The sequence below is a fragment of the Alligator sinensis genome, unplaced genomic scaffold (assembly GCF_000455745.1).
Source record: "Alligator sinensis unplaced genomic scaffold, ASM45574v1 scaffold134_1, whole genome shotgun sequence".
NCBI lineage: Eukaryota > Metazoa > Chordata > Crocodylia > Alligatoridae > Alligator > Alligator sinensis.
Genome location: NW_005841920.1, coordinates 1,492,402 through 1,511,327, shown reverse-complemented (window position 1 = coordinate 1,511,327; position 18,926 = coordinate 1,492,402). Strand labels below are relative to the sequence as shown.

The 18,926-nt window shown below is 40.0% G+C and overlaps 1 protein-coding gene across 1 annotated transcript in view; it reads right to left on the bottom strand.

The window, feature by feature from the left end:
• Positions 1–193: 193 nt before the first annotated feature.
• Positions 194–18,926, bottom strand: part of SPATA18 (spermatogenesis associated 18) — a 22,698-nt gene continuing 3,965 nt past the window's right edge. Inside the window, exons 4-12 of the mRNA XM_006019015.3 lie at positions 12,891–12,986; positions 10,500–10,634; positions 9,333–9,570; positions 7,957–8,115; positions 7,491–7,666; positions 6,336–6,459; positions 5,980–6,057; positions 4,982–5,027; positions 194–4,133 (exon numbers count right to left, since the gene is read on the bottom strand). Of these exons, the coding sequence (XP_006019077.1) occupies positions 4,126–4,133; positions 4,982–5,027; positions 5,980–6,057; positions 6,336–6,459; positions 7,491–7,666; positions 7,957–8,115; positions 9,333–9,570; positions 10,500–10,634; positions 12,891–12,986 (1,060 nt within the window). The 3' untranslated portion in view covers positions 194–4,125. The remainder of the gene's footprint in view (positions 4,134–4,981; positions 5,028–5,979; positions 6,058–6,335; positions 6,460–7,490; positions 7,667–7,956; positions 8,116–9,332; positions 9,571–10,499; positions 10,635–12,890; positions 12,987–18,926) is intronic.

Sequence of the window (18,926 nt, the reverse complement as noted above, 5' to 3'; positions counted from 1 at the left end):
TTCCCTACTTGGTAGTAATATTAGAGTCTTGATATCTCCTACAGTGATATTCTGGAATATGTAAAGATCAGTTGTACAGGGTAAGGCAGGAAAGTAGCAGGATCCACATTTTGATGTTATCTTCTCAGAAATAGGTCATAATAAAGCTATAAAAGTTATATTAGACTATTTGGTGTTTTTTTCTTCAGACACAAAAAAAAAAAAAAAAAAAAAAAAAAAAATCAGCCTTGAAAGTGATGATGTGTAGGAGAAATTCTTCAGCTATTACAATGGTTTAATAAAACATACTGTCACACACAAACACATTGGTCCAAGTGAGATGCTGACTTGCACCCTGTAACATCCCCCATTGAGCTCAGTGAGATTATGAAAGGGCTGAATCAGCTGCAAGTATGGCCCACTATTATAGGATTATCACTTAGATCAGCGGTGCCCAACCTTCTGGCGCCACAGCTTGACAGATAGCAATTTTGGGCTCGCATGCCAACCGTATGTGGGATCCAACCAGCAGACAGACCCTATGCTGTGTCCTAGCCCAATCCAGCACACCCAAATCCAGCCACACACTGGCACAATCTGGCGCTCAGAGCCATGTTATCTGGCCAGTGGGGCTCCCACTGGGGTTAGGGAATTTGGCAGCAAGTGAGTGGCAATCGACACTGCTGTTGCTCCCCTGCCACCACATTTTCAGACTGTTAGGGAGCCCCACAAGCCAGACCTAGCCTGGAGGGCAGGGATTGACCACCCCTGACTTAGATCATGAATAATACTGTGTTGGAACAATCTTATAGCAGAAACCTTAGTGATTATATAAAAATCATGTCACTTATAAGCTCTGCACTGCTGTACCAGTTATGACATTGTTACAATTACAAGTGTGGCATTTACACAAGTCTGTGATAAAGAATTTGCTTAGTTTAACTAAAGGTTTTAAAATACTACCGAACTCATTTGATGGTTCTTCCATCTGCTGATGAAACAGCACTTGTGAAAAAGTTACAAACTCCCTTCTTATAAGGCACATCCAAGTTAATCACCTGGAGTAATACACACTGACCCTGATTAGCACATGTAAACTCAGCTGGTATCAGAAGGAGACATGCCCAAGGATAAAGGGCAGTACTTAGCTTATTAATGTCCAACCTCTCACTACAAATCCTCTATCCTACCACTTCCTAATTTCAAGTACTATAAATGGCCCATACAGAAGGCCAAAACAAAACATCATTACTCTTAGTATCATTGTGCCCCTTGCTAAAGGCCATTGGTTCTAAAGGACAATCTGTTTAGGAAGCCTATTATCTTATTTAATGATTGCCAGTGACAATTTGGCACCCCAGGAGAGGACAAAGAGTAATGGCCATAAACTATTAGAGGATAGTTTCAGGTTAGATGCAAGGAAGAACTTTATAGTAAGGGTGACCAGAATCTGGAATACACTTTCTAAGGAGGTGGCACAGTCCCCAATCTTGGAAGTCCTCAAGAGGAGACTGGACAGACACCTTGCTGGGATCATTTGATCTCAGCAGTATTCCTGCCCAAAACAGGGGTGGTTGAACTCTATGGTCTTTCAAGGGCCCTTCCAGCCCTTAATTTCTATGATTCTAGTTTTTCTATTTGTAGACAATGGCCTGCTGCAAAACATTTTCCAAGATATGACCAAAGCTACTTTCTCACTGCAGAACCCAGCTAGCTTGTACTTTTTCTTCTTCTAGACCATACTATTACTTTGAGACTTGTGATGGGAGCTCTCAGTTATCTCATCTGCCGAACACTGCACAGCTCCATGAGATTGTCTTAAAGTGGTTTAAACCTTTGTTTCTGATTGTACTCTTAGCTCTTTTGCAGTAGGTCTTTCTCTAGATGGGTTACATAGCTTAGTCATGTGATCCCATCCTAGGATTCATTCTATTAAGTGTTTTTGTACCTCCACAGTGTGATATTTAGGTTTTCTTATAATTGGAATCAAAATCTGCTTCTTTATAGTCCCTGATGTGTCAGGTATCTGAAATCTACTGTGTCTTGACAATCAACATGTCACAGTTAAGTCAAATAATATTGTAAAAAGAATAATAAACCAAAAGCACTTCTCTTTGACCCTCCGTCATTATCGATTTTGTGATCTTAACCAATTAGGTGCCCAGTTTTGAAAATCTTGGTCTAAATGTATGCACCTAACTCCATATTTATTATTGTTGTTTAAACTTATATCCTGTACTATCCAAAAGGTTTAGACATCTGAATAAGGAGCCTAGCTATAACTGATTTCAATGGGAGTTTCAGGTGCTCAGCAACTCTCAAAAAATCAAGCCATTTAAACAGAAACATTAACAACAGGGTTAATGTGGAAGTACATAGGATAGCCACAGGCCCTGTTCAGTTTAGAAGAGGGAGCAGATTGCTTTAATGTTTCTTTTCCAAGGACACATATGCAGTACCTTTCACAGGCAGCTAAAGGGCCAACCACAAGCTTATGTGCCCCTTTGGCTTTTATGTTCCAAGGTTTGCTTGGAGTACCTTGGAACATGATCCAGCATGTACAAGATTTCAGTGAACTATCAGGTATCCTGCTGTTAATCAAAGCTAACTCTACTATAGCCACTTCACCAAAGGTGAAATTATACCCGTGTAAAACCAGCAAAGATGAATTGGCACAAGTACCAGCTGTGACATCACAGTTAAGTCCTTTATAGCTAAGTTGAGTTGAACTAGTATTGTTTATAAAGCCTGAAGCAAGACTTCACACTACTGAAATGGGTGTGGGGGGAGGGAAAGATGTGTAAGAATTTTGCACAAGGCCCTCTGGAAGCAGCCATGGAGTTAATTAGTGTCATTCAGTATTTTAAAAAGGGTAAAATTTCATGACTAATAATATATGCAAATATGGATTTTGTTATAGTTCTCTCAGGTTTTGGGGCAGAAGCTGACTGTCACAGGAAGAAACTTCTCCCTGCATCCATTTATATTCCATAAATGGGGAAGTGTGTTTTGGAAAATTTCTACTTTCCTCTGAAGCATCAGGTACTGGACTGAAGCCAGATATGGACTTGGAGAATTAATGGTCAGATCTATTAGGGCAAATCCTATGTTCCCATGGGAAAATGCAAGGCCCCAAGCAGTCACTTGTGTTGCTTGCATTTAAGGCTAGCCCTACAGATGAGGTTCAGGAGAGAAGAAAGAAAATCAGTTTTTTTGGAAACATAAATGTTGATGTTAACATGAACCTTTACAACTGGATAAGAAATCTTAAAAATGGCAAAAAAAAAAGAAACATTACATTTTGAAATCAAAATAATGAGTTAATAGATAGCGTACTGGTTTGTCAAGTTTTCATAACAGTGTTCAAATGAATGCTCTAATAGTCTTGTTCTGTGGGCATTGGAAGAGATATTAGAAGAGTATTTCACACTTCAGAATATTCAATGACATGCTTCATAAATATTAATAAAGTCCAAATCACAAGCATTTGTGAGATTCTTTTCTTCGGTAACAGATTGGTTCTAACAAGTGCAGTGACTTCCAGGCAGAAAGCAGCATATCACTTCATGTAACACATTAACTCTGCTTCAATACTGGTAGTTTATACCTGTTGTGTGTGACTATTGTATCTTATTTAGAAAAAACTCAAGCTACTGTCATTAGATACATCAATGACTTAAAATGATGCTACCCAATTAATGTGAGATACGTAAATAAGCACCATTTAATGATACTGTTTTCAAGTACCAGCTAATCTCAATATGCTGTCATGTTCATGACTTAACTGATGTTTAGTGACCTACTAAGATAAATTCGGATACATGAGGTAAAAACAGTGTCAGAACCTATATACCTGTTGTTGTATTTCATCATGGGTTCCTTGGAGCTGTTTAATATCTTATCCACAGATCCTAAGTGTGCATTTTTTTCTTTTATCAAATTGATTGAATGAGTTTGTCCAGTGCTAAATAAACCTCCTAAGTTATAAAAACACACTAAAGCAGAAACAACATTTAACCCTCCACTTGGAGTGACAAACTGCCTTTCACAGTATTGAGAGATATGAGGTACTCTTGGAAGAGAAGGTGGCACCACTGAAGTTGGCTGATCCAGATGTACAGAACCACAGAAACATATCCAGTTAATTTAAAGTCCTATTGGAGAAAAACACACATTTCAGGAGGTCTGTTTTTCTAGGCATTGACACTGAATGGATTCAAGACAGGCCTGCATTAGCCTTACTGGACTTATCTTGCCCTTGTCAGTTAGCCAGTCCATTTAGAGTTTGACAGGTTCACAGCCGATAGGCATGTAGTCAACTGGTTCTTTCATGGAAAAGGTGCCAAATTTAATTTACTGAGACAGCTCTGAAGGGCAGTGTTAGGTGCTTACCTGGACATGGCATATAAGCAACCAGCTATAGGAGCACATTGTGATAAGGGTTTGGAAGGAAAAAGAAAAACTGTCCCCTACACCAACATTTCTCAACCCATGGGTTGTGACCCCAAAAATGGGTCACAAGAATATATGAAAGGGTCATGAACAAGCTTTAAATATGAAGCCACACACTTTAAAAATGGATTCTCCTTTAAAGGGGAAAAACATGGGAAACCGCAGCTTTTCCCTTGCAGGCTCTCAGAGTTCCAGCCTTCAAGGGGCTGCTTGGGGCTTCCCCTGCCCCCCCATACCACCTATCTGCCCCACACACCCACCCCTTGCCCCACACACTCGGGGCTGGGGGTAGAGGGCACTGGGTTGGGACTGGCCATCTATGTTTACAGATGGGCTCCGATACAAAAAAGGTTGAGAACCACTGCTCTCCACAAGAGGCATCAGCTTTTTATACAGTAAAACAGTAAAGGGCTACTCCTTTTTCAAGCCCAGCTTGGTCAAGTATATCAGAGACAACAGCTCACAGTGTGTTATTTTCTCTCTTTACTCAGTCTTTTAAGAACTTAATGTTAAAACCAAGAGTCATTATGTACTGAATATGCCCACTTACTTGGGCTTCCGCTCCTTAATGGGGAAGGGCTGCGACTTCGAGATAACTGCAAAAGAAACAGAAACAAAATAAATGACATGATCAAGTTCAGCCAAAGGGACTACACTCTAGGCAGGCATGAAAGAATCTGTCAACATTCAGAAAATGTTTCCTGGTGTACTACATCAATGCCATTCCATTGGTTGCCAAGGGAAGCTGAACTTAATAAATACGTTACTTTGATTCTTCTCTTACGATGGCCACAAAGAGTGAGTTTGCCAAGACTCACTCTTGATATCAATATTTGGTAAAACTTGATATTTATATCACATTTCTGGTCTGGATAGATACACAGACAGACATGCAAAAAAAACACAAGAGCCACAATTTTATAAGTATAACAAATAATTGCTTAACCATGCTGTGGGCAGATCTTTGCCGAGAATTCACAGAACATTATTTGGCCTCAGCTGTTCCATTCTGCACCTCCCCAGTTTGTCACTTCCCTGGATTAGGGGACAAATTTAGATTCCTAGTTCCAAGAGGAAGAGACAATGTGCTATATTTATGTACTGTGGGGGGCTTTAAACACAGCCCCCCACAGTAGTGTAATTAGTTATTTAGAGAGCCTTGAACTTGGAAACAGTAGAGGCTTGCAAAACTGGTCAGAGCAACATTACATGGAGAGAGAATTTCCCCTCTTGTAATCAAAGCAAGCATTAAGATCAACAATACATACTTTAATTGGTCTACACTTGGTCAGATATAAGGAAAAAATGTTGGGGAAGTTCCATTAAAAATGTCATGTCTGACAAAAATAGTAACACTCTCACCTATTTTTTGCACCCTAAAGAAATAGATGTGCATAAATAGCACTTTGCAAGGATTATGTTTTATTTTCTTCATGCCGTGCAAGCCAGCTCACTGGAGTGCTTGTTTCCAAATTTCAGCATATACATATGGTATGTGAAATGTCCCCTTCATTCTGAGTATAAAATGATTGATGTAATGTACGGTACCAATGTTCGGCTGGGGGTTGCTCGACGAGATAGCACAGGGCTCATGCTACGGCTGCGGCTTCTGCTCCTGGAAGACCACTACAACAAAACAGAGCACGACACAAATCTATATTAAAATAGGAACATTCACTGAAGCTAAATTTGGAAGCAGGTTCGCTTTGCTCAGCTAAAGACAAGGCTAAGAATGTGAATGAGCTAATCTCCCTAATGAAGCCTCCAATCCTGCAAAACTTATTTGTGCTCTAAGCTTTACAAAGATGGGCAACAGAGTAGGCCTTAACAATTACAAATCCCAACCAGAATTGTCTGGGAATTTTAATAGGATGACTTCTTTTCACAAGTCTAAGAATACCTACCAAAGCACCTCTCTTTGTAACTGCTTCTCCCTTCACAATTATGGTATCATTTTCCAACAGAGCAGGCCATACATGGTAGGCCACCAACGGGGCTGTGAAATCAGAGTCATAGCTGTGGCGGTACCTGCTCAAACACAGAAAAGATATCTGGATAAATGCCTGAAAACCCATTGGTGACTGGAAGTAGCGTATACACTTGAAAGAACCAAAATTTTATATTCGCTTATAGAAGTCTTTAAGCAATATCTCCATGCTACATGTAAAAAATAATTCTTCTGTAACAGTATGTATAAAGTAATATGCTTATGAAAGAGTCATTTAGGCTAACAGCATATTGTCTACCAATATTAAAAGTGTCATTATAATTACTTCACATCGGAGGCACATTAGGTTATCTTATAGCATATTTGGAGCCCTTTCGTCATTGACTGAAAAGGCAGAACAGTGTTCTGATAATCTGATGTTTATTATATCATCCTAGAACTCTTGGTCAAACAACGATTATGCAAAAGATATTACAGTAAAAGGGTGCAGGGGACAGGCTGGTCCCAATGCAGTCCCACAGGGAAAGGTAGCTTGTCCCTGTCCCATGGAAAGGAAACGAGGCATGGCCCAGCCCTGCAGGGGGGGAAGGGACATAGCCAGGCCCCAACCCAGCCCCATAGGGGAAGGGGGCATGGCCCAGCCCCAACAGGAAGAGAGAGGTATGGCCCAGCTATGTGGGGGAAAGGAGACCTGGCCAGGCCCTAACCCAGTCTTGTGGGGTGGGAAGGGGGCGTGGCCCAATCCCAATCCAGAAGTAGAGGAGTGGGGTTCGTGCCCTGGCCCCATGGGGGAAGGGGTGGCAGACTGGCCCAGCCCCACACACAAGGTTGGGCTTGGGAATATGGCATGGGGATAGTGACCATATTAATGGCCACTGCTCCCCCACCACCAGATTTCCTGCCTACAGGGAGCCCCACAGGCTATATGCCATGGTTCGTATCTGGCCTGCAGGCCAGAAGTTAAGCACCCCTGAACTAAATGATCAAAGTTCTTCTTTAAACCTTAATGTAAATAGGCTGCACAGGCAGAGAAACGTGTTGGACTGAATACATCTTTTCAATCTCCAGCTCCTAAGAAGACTATAATAGAATATTTCCAAGTTCTCCTTACTTAGACTCATTAAAAAGTTCTCCATCTGCACCAAATGCAATATCCACAGGAGGAATCAATGTCTGCATTGAAAAAGCTACACGGCACAACTCCCGGATCAAACTGCTGATTATAATGAAGTCAACTTCTGGTGGGAATGAAATTTTAGGATTGATATTCATGGCACGAATCACTTCCTGAAAGCAAACATAACAACGTATTTAGTAATTCACTAATAACATTGAACCCGAGTTTATCACACTTTGCAATTACAGACCAGCAGGTATAGGCCCTCCTAAACTGAAGTCCTGTTGTTTCCCCCCGCCATTTATACACCCTCATTTTAGCAAAAGATAAACAGAACACCAAAGATGCAGTCATTGGTTATTTCAGTGACTAGGGTTAGGAAATACTAACCCTAAAAGATGTAATATTTTAGCTCCATTACACAGTGAAATACAATGATACACCATTCCCTCTCTCTTACATTGACAGTGGTTTGAACATCATAAAGATCCTCATGGCGAACTATGTAGTCCAAGACAATGTCTTCAAGCGACTCGGGGCCTGAGTAACTTAAAGAGACAGTCTTTCTCACACGCAGTTTGAACTGTCTGAAGGCCATCTTTGCTGCATGGAAAGACTCCTGTAAATATTAAAACAAACATTCAGTTAAATTCATAAACTGTGTAAGCAAAAAGATAAAGTTTGATTTTCAAATAATATTCTAAACTCATGTCTGGGGTATCCCTATTGATCAAGGGATACATTTTGGCTAATAATCTTTACAGTTCTCTGGGAATCAAATGCCACCAAAAAAAAAAAAAAAAGCGAGAGTTTAGAAATAGTACTTATTTGGGAGGGTTTCTTAGATGAACCACATTTTAAATTCCAGAGGATAGATAGATTTCAATGCTTCCAGCTTTCAGCTAAACCTTCTATTTTTCCACAAGATTCCATCACTTAAAATCAAGTACTGAAATCATTAGGGTTGTTGGTTGTAGCTGTGTTGGTCTAAGGACATAGGCAAACAAGGTTCTTTGGGTAGATGTGATATCTTTTATTAGGCCAACTAAATAGTTGGAAAAATTGTTCTTTGCAAGTTCAGGCACAAAGACCCTTCTTCAAGCATAGAGAGTTTGCTGGTGTAATGTGTGCTCTCATTTTTCCAACCATTTAGTTGGCCTAATAAAAGATGTCACATCTACCCAAAGAACCTTGTACTGAAATGATTTTGCATTCAAAGATGCCACTGAACAGAGCTCAATGCTTGCAATTTTATGTGCTATAGAGTAACATGTTTACAGCAGAACATTGTCTGCTACTGTACCTTAATGCTGTGATTTGATTGACAATTACAGTTTTATAAAAAAATTAAAATCTTTGCATGCATACAACAACTTTTGCTGTCAAGATTCAATCCTGAGAAGTGTTGAGCATGCATAGGGTTCTCAATGATCTAAACATGAGCTACGAGAACTCAGCAACTTTCAGGATCAGATCCGTTAAAACTCACAAAAAGCTTTATATGGATAAGTCTGAGCCTTTTGAAATACTAGGCTTTAAAAACATTAGTTTAAATGAAGCAGTGTGATCTGCTCTATGGACATTGTGACTCGGAGCTAGTAACTATGCTATTCTAAGGGAAATATAAAGGTTATGAAATCAAGGGTAATTAAAATGGGGGGCAGGGGGAGGAACTAAAAGGAAAAAATAGATCAGGTGAAATATTTCCTTGTGTGAATCATGGAAATATTCGTTCACATCTGATTGCATTTTAATCCATCCAGATTTTCAAAAAAAAAAAATCTATACCTCTCGCAAAAATATTCAAAGAAATGCAGTTTATGTTTTATTTCATACCACAGCTGCAACATATATTATCCTCTGCACCATCTCTGGATCATCCACATATGTCCTTAAAAGGGTCTGTGCATCCAAGCGTTCTTGTGTATAAATCTCATTGAAGCGGGCCACTAGATGGGCATGACGTGAAGCATTTGTGAGCCGGGCTCGGCCGGGGGAGCAACTCCTCAAGGGAAGAGGACTAGGTGACCTGCTCTGGGTGCGCGTGGGGGAAGGAGAGCGACTCCGTGCAAGTCTGAGAGAGAGAGAGAGAAAGAGAGAGATGCTTTCAGGAACTGTGGGCTGGCCTGTTGTACCAATTTAACTATTTATGATGCAAATATTTTTATGCCAATTTTGTTATAGAAGTACAATGCTTAGCCTCAGTGCCATTAAAAATAGTTTTAAAGTACTTTTACCAATAAAAACTTACAAGTTTATTTTTAAAGGCAGATACACACAAACTAGTTATCTTGTGGCAAAGGGAGGGATGATAACTGCCTATGTGGCTCAGCTACCATGGCTTAGCTTTCATCTACCAAAGACTAAGAGCATATGCATATAGGAAGTTTCTGTAGCATAGCTAGTGTGTGGCAAATCTCCACCTTTTACTTTGTGGTAACCAGTTCATCTACCCACACCATAAACCAAATCAATAAACTTTTAAGTCCTAATACTGTGTAAAGTTAGTAACTTCATTCTAGAGAAACAGTTTTAAATGCTACATCTTTTGCAATGTATGCCTCATCCATCTCCAAGGCACAGTGGCTACTGAAGCAAATCAACATGTAAATAACAGTTTTGTATCAGCACAGTGCAGTGTTCAAAGGGGCTTGCAACAAGAAATAACCAACTGTTATCCATAAAGATAGCTTAGTCTGCAAGGCTGTCCTCTTTGGTAAATTTTCTGAAACAAAATAATTGGCTGAACTAAAAACATTTGGGCATCGAAATAAATTGAATGGGAACATTTATGTTGCTTCATAAAAGGTTGAGAATGTTTAGTGGGTTTTTTGCATTTCATTCTAAAACAACCATCGCTCTTCCTCTTCTGTAACAGCTCTAACATGGGAGATTATAATTCATTGGGAGCAACCCATCATCAGATTAAAGTTTAAAAAAAACCTAATGTACTATTCAGTTCCCTCACTTTGTGTTAATGATTCAACAGATTGAGGTCCATACCTGCTTTGAAGAACAGATTTCTGAGCACCCAGGATGGCAATTTCATCCTTCAATATTTGAATCTGTTGTTCATAGTCATTCAGACGGCCCAGATTCCTCAGAGCACTCTCCTCCTTTGCTTGGGAAGCCTTCAGACTTAACCACAAAGAATAAAGACGGTCACAGGAAGTCCTGCTACAACTGTAAAGAATCTATTTATTAACTGATATTTGTATATAAAAAAACCTTTGTGAAAATGGTGGGGAGTTTGACTTCTATGGAAAAGACACTTAGAAATCTAGCATTAGCAATAAACTGCCAAGCAAACCACAAATTCTTTATTTTTCTTTAACTGCTACTTTAAGACATAAAAACAGTATTGCAGGAGCCTTTGTATTCCAAGTCTCGTCTTTGGGAGGAAGTATTAGTTAATTTTATACATCTTTATAGGCAAGGTTCTTTGAGTAAATGTGATATTCTTTTATTAGACTAAACAGTTGGAAAAATCATTCTTTGCAAGCTTTTGGGTACAAACACCCTTCTTCAGGCACTGGAAAGAGTCTGCTGTTGGTTCGAGTGCTCTTTGTAGCACTTTAGATGACTGGAATCTAAAAAAAGAAGTAATTCTTTGTCCTGTGTAGGCCAGTTTAATTAGAAACTCAAACCTTAAAAAAAGAAGAGGGGTTTATGCTGTTTTATTATTTATCTCAGGTCCTCCTTTTCCTCTCTTTACTGGAGTTTTTTGGCAAGGCCCTGGGGGAGCCTGAATAATTATGTTACTTGAGGCTGTTAAATGAAGCTCTCCCTGTCCCACAAAGAAGGAGGTGCTAATTCTTAAATAGTGGCAGATACTGTGTCCATTAAACCTACACATATTTATATACCCTCTTTTACTGCTTCTTTACTATTTCTTGTAAAATAAATGTTTCCAAAATTCAGCAGGGCAACCGCTCCCAAAATATTGGAATCGTAACTCCCTCTGACCTTTCTTCAGCAGACAAGGGGGAAAGTACAGAAAGATAGCCTGGTTTCTTCTCAGGAGTACTCTGTTTGTCCTGAATGAAGGGGAGAAGTGAGGTAGTTACAGCCCCTCCTACCACGTAACTAGAAGCTACTCTCAAGTCCTGCTGCTAATTCAACTGTAAAACACTAGTATTTTGCTTAACAAGGGTGATTAACTCACTTCGTTGAAAAGCCAAATATCACAAGAAGCTCATATCCTGTTGGAAGGGATTTTACTCACCTTCAAGTCAAGGCTTCTTTTCTGACAGAGAAAAGATAAAACTGGCCTGGGAGTGAGATGAATAAATTGGCACTACCATCAGGTCAGGATTTAGACCACAAGGTCTATCTGCCTCTAAGGACTTTGGGAAATGGAAGGAATCCTCCTTATGTCAGCTGCCACCATGTTGAACCAGCTCAGTATCTTTTAAAGGACAACCACTACACTTTGAAGCCAAAAGAGCATTTATAAAATCAGAGGCATGAACATTACAGAAGATCACCACCACCTCAGCACACACCCAACAAAAAGAATTGGCAAAGCCAGCCTGGAGGCCCTCCACATACATAAATTTTAATTTAAGGAACTTGAAACATATTTTATCTAACATGAACACGTTACTTCCAAGAAAAGCATAATAGCATGCTATGGACAAAATGTCTACAACCTGAATTCAAACCGAGGTTTCAGTGAAAGCCTCTCTCTTATATCAGCTCCACTTGTTGTATCCAAGTACTGTCAAGCTGCTGGCTTTAAAGTACATTATAGCTAAAAAAAGAGGGGCACAGGAAGGTCAGTCAAAGCATGAATCTTGTCATACTGAATCTACTTCAGCTAAGTCTTAGGACCTCTCTACACACAAAGCCAATGCTCCCACCAGCTGGCTGTTAACAGAAAGCATGAAGTCTCCAAACCAGAAGATTTATTTTTCACCTCATTTTCCTTGGATCATCCCCAGAGATGGTACATTTCCAGACAATGCCGAGCAAAATCAGAGTTTAAAACCAAAATTCACACCTAAATAAGTCCTGACAGCTGGGGGATTGGGGGGGGGGGAGATATTTATTTCCCCCACCCCCTCCCTGCCAAAGCTGTAAAAATATATCTCCACTAGCCTATCCAATTGCTACAGCCTAGAAGACAAGTGAGCTGGGTCATTCAGCCAAAGTTTTAAAAGGAACAATGAACACATTACAATTCTTTGCCTTTTCCAGTTTGATCCTGTTGTTAAGAGGAGTTACACACATACTTTTGGAGAAGCACAGGAATATTGAGCATTATAAAATTGTAAATAAAACACACACACACACACACACACACACACACACACACACACAGAGGGAAATCCCAGGTTTTGCCTTTGCATGCTGCTGTGCTGCCACAACACCCCTACATCAGATTGTTCTTACGCTGTTTTTAGCTGAACAATTTCATCCTCTGCTGCCAAAAGGGTAGTGGCTGATTTGGTCTTTGTGTCTTCAAGAGCCAACTGGGCTTCTGCCAGACTGCAAGAAAAATCAATAACCAGAAATACACCTTTAATGCAAAGGTACAGATCCTTCCAGTGAATTTAGCATGTCAGAATTGATTATTTGAACAGATTTTTCTTTCTGGCAGATCAACTCTTTGCCAGAACATGAAAATCATCACACAGGACTTGAGCACACTCTAGCTGCCAAGCAATAGTTTGTGAAAGTCCTACCCGACTAAACTATAACAGAGCTACTGTGTTACAGTCCATTACTATTCATCTTATACAATTCCAGCTCCTTTCCCAACTTGGACCACCTGGTTTGTTTCCACTGTCCATTGTGTCTGACACAATCTTTAAATACTGAATCCTCCTATTTCCACATCTGCAAACATGCCTATCACTAACTCCACAACAATCCCTGTGTATTCTACTGTCTTGAAAAAACCTCACTGCTAAAATGTGCATAGGTTATTTTATGCATATATTGATTCAACTATTGCATATCCTTCCCTAGGTCTCTGCTCCCTAGAGCTCTACATATGCAAAATACTGCTGCCTTCTTTCATACATGAATTGTACTAAGTGCAGTCATTCTACCATCATGCTGTACTATTATCATTACTTCCCTATTCATTATAGGTTCCATGTCTTATGTAGACGTGGCTATAAACTAACTAAGTCAGATGCATATGCTTTCATAAGCAGTATCTAATGAAGCAAGCTGCTGCTTACAAGCTAGGCATCTCTGATTTAGTTGGAACATTAAAGTACAAATCTACCCTACCTTCTGCCTGAAACACTATAAGATATTAGATATAAACAATGAAAACCAGGCTCTTCCTCATCTGGCCAGTCACCTTTCATATCAAACTAATATCAGCTTTGGGCACATCTACACTTGAAATTAATGAGATGCAATTAACTCTCATTCGATTCGGATTTGGAGCTTTGGCCACCAAAATCAGGCCGAATCTCCTCTGAACCGAATCACCACCTAAAGCTTCACACAGCCCTACTATTTGATGTTTACAGTGTGTGTAATTACTATACGATCAAATAATTTCCTCCTTTCTTCAATCCCTAAAACATTGGTTTGAAGTATATGGTATTTTTTACCACTGAGATACTCTTTCTCCCTAACTCTGGAGATAAGCAATTTTATTGTGCCTATCCTCAACCTTTGATCTTATCAGCTACTTAGCTGTGGTGACAAACTGACAAGAGATTCCAGGAGAGAGCCCTATAACCTGGTTCTTCCCTTGATAAATCCCAACAAGTGGCAAGGAGAAGACCTCTCTATTTTTTCAAAAGACTTTCGTACAGTTCTGTCCTCTCATATCTGAGGTTCAATATAAATTTTATGTACCATGGAGAAGACTGTAAGTAGTTTTGTCCTTCACTATTATAAACAAACAGCTGACACTCAGCTCTACATCAGCTTGTCATTTTTTATGGATACAATGCTTTTTATTTACCTAGTTTCAGAAAGAGTCACAGAATGAATAAAAAAGAGTTATGTTCAACCAAGGCTCTCAAGGAATCCATTTCAAAGCACTTGGAAGAGAAGAAAGTGATTAGGAACAGTCAGCCTGGATTCACCAAGCGTAACACATCTGGAGTAGTGTGTCCAGTTTTGGACCCCCAACCACAGAAAGGATGTGGACAAATTGGAGAGAGTCCAGCAGAAGACAACAAAAATGGTGAGGGGGCTGAGGCACATGACTTCTGAGAAGCAGCTGTGGGAACTGGGTTTATTTAGACTGCAAAAGAGAAGGAGCAGGATTTAATAGCAGCCTTCAACTACCTGAAGGCTGGTTCCAAAGGGGATGGAGCTAGACTGCTCTCAGTAATGGCAGATGACCAAACAAGGAGCAATGGTTTCAAGTTGCAGTAAGGAAAGTTTAGGTTACATATTGGGGAAAACATTCTTAATAGAAGGGTAGTAAAACACTAGAATAGTAGGGGTGTGTGAAATGGGTCGTATTCGATTTGGATTCGGATTCAGCCCAAATTGGGGACAGTGATCCGAATCAACGAATCGAATCAATCTGGCCGAATCCAAATTTGAAGATTTGATGCCGATTTGGAGAATCGGCCGATTCAGCCATAGACACAGCTTTAAATGTTTTTTCTACATATCTTGATGGCATTGCTCATGAACATTGTGATGCTAGGGCGGATGAAGTATCCCACAGGAGCATGGGAGAGGGGCCCTACGCCCCTGCCTCGCTCAGCAATCAGCCACAGGGGGGACCCCAGGTGCCCCCCCTGACCCACGAGGCACCAGTCACCAAACTTCAGGGGGCCCCCCCACACCCCTCCTCATACTCCTCAGTGGACCCAGAAGTGCTTCTGGTCCATTTCTGGGTCTGCTGCCAAGTGTGCTGGGAACTCCCTCACACACTCCTGTGGGACGCTCCACCCACCCCACCATTGCAGCATTCACGAGCTGCCTGGTACCTAGAGGTATGTAGAAAAAAAGCTGTGTCTATGTCCAAATCATCAAATCTTTCCAAATCAGTTTGGAGGGTTCCAATTTGATTCAGAGAGATTAAAGGGTCTCCCGATTCGATTTGGAGATTTAGCCACCAAATCAGGCCAAATCTCTGCTGAATCAAGTCAGCGACCAAAGCTTTGCACAGCCCCATAGAACTGGTTACCCAGAGAGGTTGTGGAATCTCCATCTTTGGAGGTTAAGCCCCAGATAGACAAAGGCTTGAGTGGGACAATCTAGTTGGGGATAATCCTGCTTTGAGCAGGAGGCTGGACTAAATGACCATCCAAGGTCCCTCCCAACCCTAATTTTCTATGATTCTAAGATAAAAGAGATACCGATACGCATGGGAGTTAGAGGTTAGCCTCTGGATCAAAAACTTATAGACTTTAAATGCTGAAGGCTGCAAGTGAGAGGAACAATGGGAAAAAAAACAAACAAACAAAAAACCCCTCTGGTCATACCCAGTTCACTCCCCCTTGCAGCATCCACTCTCTGCCAATGTGTGACACAGGCTACTGAGTAGGATGGACCTATGGTCTGACCCAATACATGGCAGTTCTTATGTTACCAGACAGAAAATATCTAGACAAATGGACCAGAACTAGGATAGTACCTTTTATGACTGATCTTGTCAATATGGTTTGTAATTTTGATTCCATTATTATTCTTGGAATTCCAGTTGGAAGAAGTTAAGCAGAATGCTTTTTTTGCCCTTGTGTTTGGATTTAAGTTGAGACAATTTATTGCTGTTACAAACCTTGCCACTGTTTGATACCACCTTTCCTACAGGCTAGATGACTGCCAAGTGCTTCATCTGGGGCTTGAAACGTACTTGAACACTTCAGCAAGTGCAGTGGCCAGTAATTTAGTTTTTTAAATGGAATGTACCATTTTGATGATAGGTTAGTGTTCCATGCTTCACACAGGCAGTTAGTTCAACAAAAGCTCTTCAGTCTTAACCGGTTATTTTAAGAAGTAGTCTGTCTTTCTCTGTCCTGCCACAGCGATTGTGATTTCCTGAGATGTTAGTCACACCTAAAGTTAGATCCTAGTGGGTGATAGCCTACTGAATCAGTGCCCTCATTAAAGGTTATATGCTTTTGGAATCTGCTTCATCCAAGTGATTTATGGAAAGACAGCAAACTTAAGGAATCAAAGCATTACCTGGTCAGTCAAAAGGAGAAATTACCTTTTTTCACCTTTTATGGCCACTGCACCATATTAAAAGCCAAACAAGAGAGCTTTTATACAGTTGTCCGGGGGGAGAGGGGGGGGGGGGGGGGGGGGGGGAGGAGAGACCTGCTATTTCTAAGCGCTACTTTGTTCAATACGTGAAAGGGATAGAACTTCAGGGATAATGGGACTCTGCAGAAACAAGCTCTAGGATAATTATCTGAGTTTCTGCTAACTTCAGTCTCCCAAAATAATAATAATTAGCATATATACCCGTCCTGAAAGCAAACCTAGTTTTAAAATACAAAATCAGAAAAAGTGTTGTTACTTAATACAAGGAATGATCTTAAATGTATAATTCAAAGCAATATTTTAAATAGTTTCAACAAACAATTGTATGATTTTCTTATGATATCCTTGAAATATAGAAAAACATAGCACAGAAAAACAATTAAGAATTTACACACACATTTTATGACATCATAAACCAGTCAAGTTTAAAATTGGTGGTTACTATGATGATGTAAGGATGAATCCTCTTCAAATTTAAACTGTTTACCTATAAGAAGCAGGGGTCTAAAACCTTAATACACACTTTAGAATTTTAAACAAGCCTAAATTAAATGAGTGCTCGGGTTTTCTTTGACAGTTCAAAAGTATCCAAGGAGTGGAAAATGCACAGGGTTATGTGACTCATTTCTTAATTTTAAGATTACATTAATAAACTGAAAAGAACAGAACAAGAAAAAATAAAAATCCTCTCAATTTGCCCTTTAAACATATATGTTGTTTCCACTACCACATGGCCCTTCTATCCACCCTTTCTAGTCTTCCTGCCAGCATTCTCATCTACCCTAGAATACTCTCCCATCCCAGTATCAACTTACAAAATGATATATAGGATAAAAATTAAGAATCCCTAATGCCTACCATACTTCAGCTAGTTCATTAATGTACAAGGATAAGGAAATGTATACACAGAAGAATAATAACTATGCAGATGTTACCTAGAGGTGTTTTATGAAGCTTTGAGGATGGCAACTAAAAGCAATTTTCATGGCCAATGACAGTTTGAATTGAAGAAGAAAACCATGGTAGTGTGTTCTAATTCCTTTTCAGATGTCCCTTCCCTTTTCCCCTGCCAATATTGGTAGAAGTTGTTGGTTGGTAACCAACTGTCTACACCCCTGCTTCAATTCCAGCTTAGGTATCTAAAAGAAGAAAAGTAACCATTTCTACATTACCTACAGCAGTGGTTCTCATCCTTTTTGGACCTGCAGCACCCCTCACTGGATTTGAGGCACCCTTTCATAGCTTCTGTGAACTGAGTGGCACCCAATTTCAAAAACTATACATGCACAATATACAAGGAGGGCTGTATAGTATAATAATTACTATATAAATAATACTTGTATATTTATAGCCACTCCTTGCAGATGGGCTAGGAAGTAGGGGTAGGGGATTGGCCAGGCAGGGACAAGCCTGACCCTTCACTCATCTGCTTATCTCCTCACACCTCAAGGTAACTTTCAAAAGATATGGCAGCATCCTAGGATCCCTCAGTACCCTAGTTGAAGAAAAAAAAAAAAAAAAAATGCTGGCTTAGGGCGAAATAAGAATTTTCCAATTAAAGGACAAAAAGATATTATAATTGGTTAAAAAATAAACCTGCAGAGAAATTAACTCTGCATCTTTTTTTTTAAATGTATATAGAGACCATTATAGGAAGAGCTACACTGCACCTACACAAATCTTATTTTTGGATAGTATGTTGCTCAAATGAGCAAATAAGAGCTTAATTGTTTGCTAATGCTAAGGTATTAGACTTCAGATAATAGCTTGATTTTTCAATACATTCAGTTTGCACTATATATAAATATAAATAGCCGCTTCAGGTGTCAAAGAGACACTACCATTATGACTGCCCACTGCTGACACTTGAAAGGAAACAACTTGTGGCAAAAAACAAGTATTGCTGAGGCACAGAAGTGTGTCCCTCAAATCTCTTGCTGCCCATCTTATTTGATGCATGTAGGAGAACTCTTGGTGAGACAGGGCCTGATCCTGTACCATTCAAGTCGATGGGAATTTTGAAATGGACCTCAATAGGAGTGGGTTCAGGACAATTATTTCCAAATATTAGAGTACTGGTAGGTGGACTATGCACAACCGTGCATCTCTTGCCCTGCAGAAGCTGCTACCTTGGAAGACCGACCACATGATACTACTCACAAAAGGCACAGGAGCTGCCCCAGTCCTTAAATGAAGACAAATCCTGGTAGATCAAGGTCATAAGAACTT